At 40.1% G+C, this 13,048-nt stretch overlaps 1 protein-coding gene across 1 annotated transcript in view; it reads left to right on the forward strand.

Annotated features, from left to right (window-relative positions):
• kcnh3 (potassium voltage-gated channel, subfamily H (eag-related), member 3) overlaps positions 1 to 13,048 on the forward strand; it is a 172,400-nt gene that overhangs the window by 118,001 nt on the left and 41,351 nt on the right. The window contains exons 6-7 of the mRNA XM_042336285.1: positions 9,741 to 9,898; positions 12,063 to 12,270. Coding sequence (XP_042192219.1) covers positions 9,741 to 9,898; positions 12,063 to 12,270 — 366 coding nt within the window. The remainder of the gene's footprint in view (positions 1 to 9,740; positions 9,899 to 12,062; positions 12,271 to 13,048) is intronic.

The raw sequence follows: 13,048 nt of genomic DNA on the forward strand, positions 1-13,048 counted from the left end.
GCAGAGGTTGATGTGACACACTTCGGGTTGCTGGAAGGAATCCCCATTTCCACGTTAAGGAATCCTGTTAAGTGCAACAATTTGGACTTTCACATAAGTCAAGTGTGGTACCTGGATAGTGCACTGACATTTATGTCCACACGTCCTACAAACTCACAGCTTTTTTTGTTTAACTGTTGATTTGAACTGCTCAGTTATTGCTTCACTAGACACCAAATGAAACGCCTCGTCTTTGATTGTGAGTCGTCTCTGTCTCTGTAGATGTTCCTGATTCCACCACTGAAAGAACGCAAAAGGTCACGACCTTCAAGCACTTCTCAGTGACACATCGATTTGGGTTCTGCTAGGAAATGCTAACATTTTTTGGATAGAGTGACTAGATCTGTAACCTCAGACATTTATTCTGAAAACCCAGGATTAAATGCACACTGAGAGAGCAAGTAATCATCTTTCATTGATAAGTCTCATAAAGTGAAGTGACTTCTGCCTAGCCTTTAACTCCATTCTAAAGCTCTATTTACCAAAATCTGATCCATAATCATGCTGGTCCCTAGGAAAAGAGCCAGATTAGTGTGGCATGGTTTAAGGTTACTATGTGCACATTGAGCCTGGCCACAATTTGAACTCTAAATATAGTTTTGCACCTTCTCATGCTGGATCTTAATCCAAAGCACTTTCGGCGCTGCTTGCTCTTCTCTTAGGATTGGATGTGTTTTGCACCATTTCCCTGCCAAAAAGGTGCCCAAGTGCATAAACATTAAGTCTGCCTTTCCTGCTCATGAGGAACATGTTTAGCTGCCAATTCATTTTCTACCCGATGGCATCAACTGACATCTGGAACTTCGGGAAAGTGAGGGAAGGGGGAAGGGGGGAATCACAGCTGTTAGCTTCCATGCTGTCATTCCCTGGAAAATGCATTGGCACACTGCTCCCCTGTAAAGATCCTTGGAATAAATCTATCCAAAAACTAGATTCAATGTCATGCACACGTGAAACTAACAGTGCACTCAGCGCTTTGCTCATTTGGAAATATGTGTGTATGAAGCAACTGCTTAGCACTCTACATAAGTGCCACAAAGCACATATACAGAGCTCTGCACACATGATAATAACACATGCAACTAAGTGTGTATACAGAGCTCTGCATGTGTGCAACTAAGGGCTTATACAGCACTTTGCACACATGCAAGGAAACACTGTAGGAGAGCTCTGCTAAACGATGCTGAATGTCACTTCCTTTATATTCTTATTATTAAAGAGATGTTTATGCATGTTTATGCATGCAGTTTAATAGCATTTAAAATGGTCACTTAAACAATTCCACTGAAACCTTTACAAAGAAATCAAAGCTAAAAGTGTAGTACAAATGAGCCATTACGTGGAGCAGCCTGAATTAATGCACTTCACTGCCAATTCATTTACAGCTTGAGAAATTAAATAGGTTACATCAGAAAAGTCTAATCACTTACTTTGCTACCTTTGCTCCTCCATGCCTCACCAGGTTTGTAATAACTTCTAATAAAAGTCAGAATATTTCACCTATGTTAATTAAAATCACTGAAGTGTTACATAAATGAACTTAGTGAAGAAAAGTAACTTCAGAAAATTGCTCAGTGGCACATACAGATCATTTGATGTTGCCAGCTGCTTCAAACTTTGTAAACCTACCAGATCTCATCACTGGGAGGCTCAAATCCTGTTGTAACTTTTTCGTCCATTGGTCTAAATCTGATTTGAGATAGCCCTGATTTCAGGAACAGTCAGAATTGAATACACCCCTTTGACCTCTGTCAAAAGCAATAGCTACACCAACATCGAACAAAATACGATTCTAGACTATTTGTTATTGTATTTGCTGGGAAAGTTTCTTGAACCATAGCACTAGACTCTAGCTGAGGATGGTACCTGGTGTAATGTAGCTGGAGAGGATTCCTATCTAGAAGGGGACAGATCCTGCTATCGTCTACTAAGGGACGATCCCTCTCGAAGTCGAAATGAAGACAGTTCCTGCTATAATCTATTTGAGGATGGTTCCTGATGTAGGCTAGTTGTGGATGTTTCCTGCTGCAGTCTGTTTGGGGAGATCGTTTCTGCTGTAGGTTAGTTGGAGATGGTTCCTGCTCTAGTTCCAGCGGAACTGGTTACCTGGAATTGGTTACCAGTACAGTTTGTGCGTTATTCAATAATATTCCACTGAAATATTAGCTACAGGAGACCTTTAATAAGGTCACTGTGGAGACATCTTGTCTGAATGTGTGCACCACCTTAGAAAAAAACCCAAGCGGATTGCAGAATGGGGCTTTTGGCATCACGGCGAGCACTTTAGCAATGTTATTCTTTCTGATTGACGCGATTGGGTTTCTTTACTTTTTGCAGAATTCCAGTTTAATGTTTAATTCAGGTTACAAAGGGCAAATAGCTGCAGTGACTCCTGGCAGACTCAGTCCTGACTGTAGGCGATTTGCAGTGTGGTGCGAGCCTGGACTGGGGCCTGAGCTGTGTTAAAGAAGCCACAAGAGAATTCTACTGTGGATAATTTTGAAACGACAAGCACAAAAAGCCAAGAGAAAGAGAATCTGTCTGCTACTTCAAAGGGGATTGTTTTAACAGCTGCACACCGATATTATAGCATATTCAATTTCATTTGTTTGCAGTGAAATATCTCATTTCTTGTAACAAAGTGAGAATTGTGTCCCATCTTGAGGATTTTGTTTACCTTGCTCTTTTGTAGAATTTCAACTTTCTACACGATTCGTTGTGAAAACCAAAGCTTAATAATACTATAAAAAGGTAAAGGAAAAAAAGTACTAGTTTTGAAGATACGTCTTTCTAATGTCGCTTCATTTCTCTTTTTACCTCTTGTCGTGCAATTTCTGTACCATGGGGGAGTTTCATGAGGAGAGAAGTCTCACCCACCTCCATTTGAGATTGGCACCTTTGTGTGGTAAAGAGTGTGTTTTATACCTGGTGTAGCATGTCACACAGCAGTGTTCTGACAGTACAGTGACATTCTTAAGTGTTTGAGGTTGTAGGATTCTTTGGATGATCAGGTCAAAGACTGCTCAGTCTTTGCTTTGATAATCTAGAATATTATTCACCCTCCTCAGCACTGCAAGGTCCAGCCTCTCAAACTCACGTTGAGGCCAGGGCACTGGACTCTTTTAAAAAACAGCTTGAAGCCTTCACGGGAGGACACAAGGGTAGGCCCTCTGGAAGATAGTAGATCAAATGGTCCAAAGGGCCTTCTCCATCCGATCCTCTATTGTGAACTTGTGCTTGATAAAAATCACAACATTTTTAAAATGGGAAATCCACCATCACCATATGTTTAGATCTCAATGTTTATTCTCCAACAAAACTATGCTGGGCTTCGGGTCGACAATAAAACAATCTTAATTTTGCTCCTGTTGTCTTGATGTCTTGCAAACCATTAATTTCAGTGCATTCTTTTATCTTACACTCTTAGGCGATAGTTTAACGTGATTTTTATGGAGTGGTCGAGTTTCTCACCAATGATTTTCAATGTCACTTGGATTCCTTGACTGTGGTTAAGCCTATCCTGATGTGATTTATTCAGTATGTAGGATCTAAACCATTACAAAACCATTCATGCATTCAGCAGCGATTGATTGTGCATTGATCTCCAGCACTGGTCATGATGGAGCTACCTATTCCGATACACTTTGAGCAAAGCAAGCCTAGCTCCTACAGTTCTGCTCATTAATTTTGAATGAAGACAAGATTGTTTTTTGCTAGCTAAAGCTTTTCTAAGCTGCCTTCGTTGATTTTAGTGATCATGAAGAGCTTCGCAGCTTGTTGCCTGTTCCTGTCCACTGACCAGCCTTCCTCTGAAGGTCCACGTGATTGCTAGCTCTGCGGTTTCCTTTGTGCAGTCCACAATTCTGTGGTTTCAATGCAGAAATATGCACTGTCCAGGCCTGAGGAGACATTTGACAAACACAAGCAGATCTAAGCCGCCATTTTCATTAGTTTAGTTCAGCGAAGTTCATAGCCTGTGCCAGTCAACTACTTTGGAATCCAAGATGCCAGGTGCCCATTTACCTGGTGAGTAGATAAAGGAGAGTGCAGCAACCCGACCCTATGTAATCATAAATACATAGCCTGCTGGGGATTGTTTTTTTTCCATTCATAAAGATTAACAGTGAAGATGCTGCAAATTGGCGTTGGTAATTCGAGGATCATTGACTAGGATACTAAGAGAAACTCCCATCTCTTTTTGAATGGTATCTTTAATGTTCCCCTGAAGGTGTTTTGTGTGAAAAGCTAGTATATTAATAGTGTTGGTAGATTTGGGTTTGCATACTAAATTCTACTCTTCCACTGAGACAAGGTTAATGGAGTCACTGCTGTGTATAAACCTGAGCCCTACAGACCATCTAGTGGGTCTGAGCTGAGGCAAGAGAGGGAGCATTGTAATTGGCGATAGAACTCGCTTCACCTGAAGGGGTTGGGAAGGGAGATGAATCACTCAGTGACCTCTGGTGGAAAGTGTCAATGTTGAGTGAGGAAGGATAGGATCAGGCTGGACTGGGATGGTTGAATAAGCTGTCAACACTCATTATCTAGACTTACACATGACAAATGGCTACTTGGGCAAGGCGCTAGAGGGCAGCTGGTGGCCTTTGAACTGTGCTTCAGAACGAACCAGTGTCCTCGGGAGAGGAGAATATTGAGGAGACAAATTCTAAAGATGCTTCTTGTGTCCTGGCAAAACCTCTGCGACAGAGCAGTGAATGTGACAAGAGGAAAATGATACTTTCACTATAAAGGATAAATGGTCTGTTTATAAATTGAACCTTCTACAGTGTAGCTTCTTATACAAACTAATACCTGCCAGAGGCCCTGATTACTAACTGGAACAACAACAACAAAATTATATTTGTATAGCGCTTTTCACGTCGGGAGGACGTCCCAAGGCGCTGGACAGTCAGAGTTTCAGATCCAAGCTGGCAATCGGGATCAGGGAGGGTAGAGGCGGGGGGAGAATGTAGTAGATAGGTGTAGCAGGTTGCCTCTTAGAGTGAGGGAACAACAAATAGAGGAAAGAAATTCCACCTAGATCTACATTTTGTCTACGTAGCATATCAGAGCATCCAGAATTTGGAAAATTGTTGAATTCAGGCTTAACTTTGAAGTTTTACAGTCGTTAACTTTAACTCTGTGTTTCTTAACAGTAATTTACAAAGAAGCTGCTTCCAAACTGAGGCTGTATTTAAGCTATCTTTACATTTTCAGTGCTCTGAAATACTGTACAAATGGAGTAATAATAAATAATAATCCTTGCATTTGATTAAGCGCTTTTCACATCCTCTAGACGTCTCAAAGCGCTTTACAGATTATACTATAAAGTGAATTGACTGTATATTTTATGGGAGAAACACGGCAGCCAATTGTGCACAGCAGTGTCCCACAAACAGTCGTGGATTGAGTGACCAAATTATTATTGATTTTCTTCTTGAGGGATTATTGTCAGACATGTGGAGTAAGGAAACTTGCCCAAGATTTCGCTCTGCTGGGAATCGAACCCAACTATCTCGTTTGCGAGGGGTGTGCTCTAATCCCTGAGCTGCAGAACTTCTCTTGCTCTCCCTTAATGTTTTGATACAATTTACATAATTGTGCCTGGCAAACAACAAGAAAGAGTTAGAATTGAACAATCCAACTCTGGTTTACAGTTAAGAGCACTTAGAGTTAGGGTACTTGGCATAGGTTTCCTAATTGTAATCCGTTTGTTTGATACAATGGATTCTTCTGAGACTGAGATGTTAAACATAGTCTAAGTAACCATTCGTCATGTGCAAACCTGGATAATCTGAGTCAGGACTCTTTACTAACTACAACCATGTTTCACATGGTTCACTCGGAATATGAATGATTTGTAGCATGACCTTGCATTAGTTGTTTCACTGTAGAAGGACGCAACCTGTGATAGCTACTTATGTCATACCATTTTAGTTCCCAACACAATGTTCTGCCTGGATACAGTTAGAACTGGGGGTATAACGATCGCAAGCAATCCCAGATTCGATGACAGGATAAATAGTTTCTTTGATTAATTACTAACCAGATTTCTTTGTTCTTATTTTGACTGAGTAAACGGTCTGAGGATTTTCTTTACTGGAAGATAAACTGTAAGAGGATCAGAGGGGTAATGGCTCTGGGCTTTGTAAATGAAACTTGATCTGCTAAATTTCCATCATTCTATCCGTTAGCAGATTAGAAACTGTTCAGAGGTCAAGTGAAACTTCTTCACTTTAAGCGCTCTGAAACACCGCCCAGTGTGGAGCACTATATAAATGCAAGTGGTTGTTGTTGTTGTTGTGGCAAGGTTCAGTCAGTATTATAGACTGTTAGCAGGAGAGAGGTTAGAAGGAATTCCTTCGCTCCAAGGCATGTAACATCCCATGACCTTTAGTAATCCAAGCCAGATTTGGAGGCAAAGACACGTCCTCAACTCTAATTGGTCAGATGGTTCTTGGTTGGCAGTGCTATTGCAGTTATCCACCTTTTTAACATATGGCATATTTTTTCCGAATGTCTGCATCTGTCTGCTTTCTTTCTCTTTGACAGTGCTTATAGAATTTCACCCGTTACGGTTTTTCGTGGAAAATAAATATTTTCTTGGCTTCAGTGAGCTCTTACTTCAAGCAAATTGGTTGTCTCATGCCCCACCTTAAATTCCTGCACTGAGCTCAGGTCACTAAACATTAACACGTGGACAGGATTTCAAGCAATCAGGTTATTTAGAGCAATCAACTGAGAAAAATTCTTCAACACTTTCTCAGAGAAAATCCAAATAACAATTTATTCACAGGTGGGGGGTGGTGGAGGGGGGAGGAGGGAGGGATAATAGGCGGGAAAGGAATTTAAATTAATTACACTGATGAGCAGTTTAAGGATTTGTGGATTGGAATGATGCAAATGATAAAGTTATTAAATATTTGTAATATTTGAGGTTAAGCCATCTGTTCCTGGCACTTTGACCCCAATCACAGTTTAAAGCACACGTTGCATCAGTTCCATTCATTGCCATTCATTGAAAGTGTGTGATGTCAGGGGGAAGGGAAGAATGTTAAATGATTATGAAGTTTTAGAATACTACTTGCAGTAAAAGTGCCAATACCAACTCTGTGTGAATTAAGAGTTATTAAGTGAAGCTATCTTGGCAGTAGTTATTGGGATGTTACCAATTCCTCATTGGGATTGTTTTTTCTGGCACAGGTTATCATCCAATGCAATGAAAGAGGTTTTAATTACTTTTCCTTAATGGAGATAATCCATAGCTGTGCCTTGTACATGACAATAGCTCTGTTATCAGCCTTTAGCTGCAGTCTGTCTCACTGCCAGCTCGCTCCTGCTGAAATTATTTAGAAATTATGAATAGATTTTTGAAAAACATCTGATTTTCTAGATTTGCAAGCATGCAATGGTTAAAGGAAATTGCAATACATAATAAATACTCCTTGTATTTTATACAACTCTTTATCATGTTGTTGAGACATCTCAAAGCGTTTCACAGGATTTTACTGGGAGGTGTAGTGACTGAGTATTTGTAGGCAAAATTAAAGTGAAACCACCCTGTATTTTTTTTTAAAAAATGTCCATTTGAGAGCAAATTGCAAACTGTTAAACCACATTCCAATAAAACCAGGATTTATATTGTATTCACTGTGAGGTGCATTGCTTTTCCTTCAGGTGGTGCACTGAGAAGGTTGGGTTTACAGCCTGGCATAGTGATAGGCCTCTTGTCTCTGATCCAGGAGGTTATGGGTTCCAGCCCTACGTTGAGACTTACATAATCTAAGCTGACATGTTAATGCAGTGCTGGTCATGTCCTGCATAGTGCCATCCTTTGGATTTTCATGTGAATTACTTTGAGACTGCTCAACGTCATGATAAGGCACTGTAATTAAATGCAAGGATTATTATTTCTCTAGTGTGATTTCCCCCTTCCTAAAACAAATAGCTCATTGCAGAGAATTGAACAACAACAACCACAAGATTTCATTTATAGAGCGCCTTTCACGTCGGGAGAACGTCCCAAGGCGCTGAAACGTCGCTGTAGCAAATTTTTGATTAAATGAGCTAGGTTGCACTGCTAAGTGGTGGGAGGTTGTTCTGTAATCAGTAATGTTACTGTATTGCTTATTGCGTCGTTGTTAAAAATTAAGTTTATTTTTACTGAAAGATAAACTAAGACAAATAGGAAGAAATCATGGATAAGTTTGTGCTGAACCAGTAACTTGCTGTAGAGACCAGTTTGTGCTACTTTGGGCAGTCTTTGGAGCGAGCTAGTGTTCATGTTCCAGGAAATGAACCTGCCTGAGAAATTCCTCAACAAGGCAAGCACACATTAAATCCATTCAAATGCACACACACACATACACAAAAAAAAATTGGCTGTCAATGAACATAGCAGGAAAATTTTTAACCAAGTCATCTTGTGTTTTGCACTTTTTTTCTTTATCTTTTAAGATGCTCTTATGGGATTAAATAGCTGAGAGTCTTGAGATTTCTATTCTACAGCCAACTTGCAAGTATCACATGAAAGATTTTTGTCCTCCGCACTTAGCTTCTATCCAGGCACTCCATAAGGATTATAAGATGTGTTGCTCCATAATCTGCTCACCAAAGTTTATCTGAGAGACGAGCTCTGATCTCTTCTCTAAGCAAAGGGCAACAGTAAATGTGATGCCGGGTTTTAGTAAAATAGGTTAAGTAGTGGCACTTCTTGGTAATCTGTCAACCACTGAACCGTGCTGCCATCGACATTGCTGATGTACCTTGCTATTATCTGACTTGGAGTCCTAAGTAAAAATAATTGGTAATTTAGCAATTTCTGCTTAACTGAACATTTGATGAATAGGTATTTTTGAAATGCAAACTTTAAAAATGAAAACTTATCTTCACCAGTTCCACACTTGTTGCACAAATTCTGTGGATGAATGCAACACATCCTACGTTTATTGGATATCAACCTCCAGTCCATTTTAAGCCTTATGTTACTACTACTGTAATATTCCCCACAAAATATACAGTTAATTCACTTTACAGTATACTCTGTGACGCGCTTTGAGACATCTCAAAGTCAAGATATCAAATGCAAGGAATATTATTCCATTTATTTCATCTCAACAATGATTGTGTTAAAACAAAACCAGTTGGCCCAAGGTGGCAAGAATTTTACCCAGCATTGTGTGTAGATCAGGATTTTGCTTTGCTGTGTTATGTTTGGTCTGGAATCCCACGCAATGGATTGAGGAAGAAGTAGTTTAGTGTATTGGAATGCTACACTTATGCCAGGTACATGTATGGAGTCAGTTCTACTGGAAATGATTTAAACTGTACAGTTGCTGGGCATTTGTGTTCCAAAACATGCTTCGGTTTCATCTTCCGTCCTTACACAACAATCAATATTTGTTACTGTGAGTAGACGTGATGATCAGAGTGGATTTCTGAGAGATGTGACATCAGTTGAAGGATTTCATTGAGAGAGAGAGAGAAAGAGAGAGATGGACAAACCTATTAAATAAATAAACCTATTAAGGGATCTGATGGGAAGGTGGGATTAGAGGCTGCTATAGTATGTGGCACTGTAAAATGATGTATGGCGGAGCGAGCTCTATAGGTGACGTGACCTTTTCCTGATCTTAATTTCCTCTGCTCCTAACAGTGAACGTTTTGTCATTCACACTTTCACTCTCGATTCTATTTCATAGATATCATGTTAAATTTTCGGACAACGTACGTCAGCAAGTCTGGACAAGTTGTGTATGACCCTCGCTCCATCTGTGTGCACTATGTAACTACCTGGTTCTTTGTGGATCTTATAGCTGCACTTCCCTTTGATCTCCTCTACGCGTTCAATATCAATGTGGTAAGTATGTTTGATTTAGGCAATAAGCTTCAAGTCTCAGATAGCGCAATCACATTAACTGCAAACTTTTCCAAACCAAAGACTCTGATGGAGCCTTTTCTAGCTACTTCAGGTTAGGTACAGCACAGTCACTGTACGGTGAAGCCTCTGGTCTCCCCCCAAATGTGTCTTAACCTCAACCTCGGAAGTGAATGTCCACCTTCATCAGCATGAAACTCTTTGCTGTTTCCTACACCCATATTTATGGCCTCTCAGAGTGAGATTGCCAGTTTAATACTCAGGATCAATTCTATCCTTGAATTTAGCAGTAGAGTTGTAGCATTATCAATTCTCCTAACTGGACCCGCAATTGATGCACACAGCTTCTTTAAAGACTGTGTGTTGGAATGGATGCTTCCTACATCTCCAGATACACACAACACTTAAGCTATTACTGTAGCGTTACTTTGAAAGGCTTTCACATTTTGCTTTTAATCCTTTATTTTAAAGAGACTTAATTTATTTAACAAGCAAAACACTCTTTAAAACAACCCAAAGCAGGACAATTCACAATGATTGGAGCCAGTGCCAACCTACATGGAGGTCTCCTGCTGACTTCAATCTACTGCCCTGTTGCTAAACTAATGATGTCGCAGTAACACTGTTCTAATCGTTTTAAACAAGACCTCTCTGAAATTGCTGCTGCCTAATGTAAGTAAAGAATAAGCATTTTTAAAGATACGATCAATGTAAAGTCATTTCTTTAGCTTAACCCTCAGTAGTTTTTTTCTCACATGTAATAATCAGCTCTCACAACAATCCTGGGTGTAACCCAAGTCAAGACTTTTAAGCACAAGCATAACACTAAAATGCTCTAAATTCACTGGAACACTACAAGTCATTACATGGCACTCATAGAGTGCCACCATTACATGACAGGTCAAACTCACATACCTGCTGACTTGATACATCCTACTCCAATTGACTGAGGTTGGCAACTTAGTGAGGAAAGTCTAGCCCGGAGCTCCAGTAGAGAAATTTAACACTGGCAGGGCTTTGCTCACCTCTGCATTGATCCAGGAGGAAGTCTAGTCCTGGGTTGCTTCCATTTCACAAGTAGACACTTAGAGTGTAAAGGAGCCTGTATCTGTGTATGAATCCAAATTATTTTATCTACAATAAACACATTTAACAGCACTTCATTATTAAGGAAGGTATTTTCACACATTGCAAACATAGGAGACATTAATGCCATGTTTATGGACCCATTAACTTACAACAGACAGTTATACAGATTCTTCTAGGGGTTATGTTCCAGAATGCCTCCAGGAGTTGAATGTAGGTGTGAACAGATGGTTCTGAGTTTGTGCTGCAACATATCAACAATGAATGGAGGCGTCTAATGCTGCATTCAAACTCAGACTTTAGTCAGAGCTCCAACAGTCCTAAATTCATTGGCTTCACTGTGCTATAAACAAGGTGATGCCTGTTATAATAAATTAGCTATATCCACCTGTTGCAACTTTGGTTTTATTAGTATACATAAATATTACATTTCATACAGTCCCTTTCACATCGGGAGGACACCTCAAAGCTTTTCATAGGATAAAGTATGGTGACAGTGTATCTTGCAGGTGATTTGGATGTATTTTCTCACCATCTCTTGAACCGAGACTTCTTTCGACTTTCGAGAGAACCTGGCACAGCATAGTCAACGTTGCAGTTGATTTGCCAAATGTTATTGTCAGAAAACATAGCTTCGCTAGAGTAAAATGAATGTTACAGAACTGAGGAAAGCACAAGATAAAGACCACCGGACTCCATCTGGAAGATTCCTATTAAACAAATATAGTACACAATCTCTTTACTTGTTAGAGTGCGGAATGCCTTGCCGGATGCCGTGGTCGACACAAAATTCGTATTAGCTTTCGAAGAGGGAACCAGAAAGATATCTGAAAAGGAGTAATTTCCAGGGGTATGGCAGGTAAATGGGACTAGAAGAATTGCTCTTTCAAAGAGCGAGCACAGACGCAATGGGTCGAATAGCCTTCTTCTGTGCTAAGTTCCACGGTTCAAGTTCTTTGCAAAATAATTCCCTCGTAAATCTGCTAACCCAATCTGCCTTTACCTCTCTGTGCAAAGTATATAATTCTACCGTATAACAAACCTTTATTCTCTTGCCCAGTATTTCGGCGTTCACCTGCTGAAAACCGTCCGTTTGCTGCGTCTGCTCCGCCTGCTCCAGAAGCTGGACCGTTACTCACAGTACAGCGCCGTGGTCCTCACGCTACTTATGTCCATGTTTGCCTTGATAGCACACTGGATGGCCTGCATCTGGTACTTCATTGGACAGAAAGAGATTGAAGCTAATGACCTTACTACCTGGGAAATCGGTAAGCGATAAGAAACTATGGCAACTTTTTTGTTCGGTGATCTCGACCGCTTCAGGCACAGGTCGATGATATGATGAACCTTGGAGATTATCAGCAAAACAGAATTTGGTGGCTCAATTCTGAAAGTTCCTTTCACCCTCAGTTTTCTCTCTGTAACTCTATGCATTCAGTTTCAAGGCTGGAGTTCAGGGTTGAATTCAATCTAGCATTCAATTGTTTTTCCTCCTTACCTAGGATTACATAGGTCTATTCGAAAAGAGGAGGGAGTTTCTCCTAGTGTCCTGGCCATAATCCACCAATAAAATTGGTCATTCAGTCCATGACTCTTTGTGGAACATTGCTGTGTATAACTTGACTGCCGCATTTGCCCACAAAACAGTCACTGAACTTTATAGTGTATCTTGTGAAGCTCTTTGAGACATCCTCCTGATGTGAAATGCGCTGTACCAAATGTAAGAATTATTATTATTGTTATTGGTTCTTTTAAATGGTCTGTTATGAAGAATTATATCTTCTGTAGCTTTATGCTGTTAGCAGATAGTGTGTGTGTTCAGGTGTTGCATTTGCTCTGCACCTCCCTCTCAATGTTTTTATCAGTGTGGTGTTTAATGAGTAACGATTAGATTTATGGTCTATCCCACTCTATTCTTGGATATATACATAGATATTTATAAAGCAAGATCCTGTAATCCTGGTGCAGTTTAGTGGGCAATTATTGTCTTGGAATAAAAACAAGCACTGCCTCTGCTTGAGGGTTGAGGATTGCTGCAAATTTAAA

The sequence above is a fragment of the Callorhinchus milii genome, unplaced genomic scaffold (genome assembly GCF_018977255.1).
Source record: "Callorhinchus milii isolate IMCB2004 unplaced genomic scaffold, IMCB_Cmil_1.0 Scaffold6, whole genome shotgun sequence".
Taxonomy (NCBI): Eukaryota; Metazoa; Chordata; class Chondrichthyes; order Chimaeriformes; family Callorhinchidae; genus Callorhinchus; species Callorhinchus milii.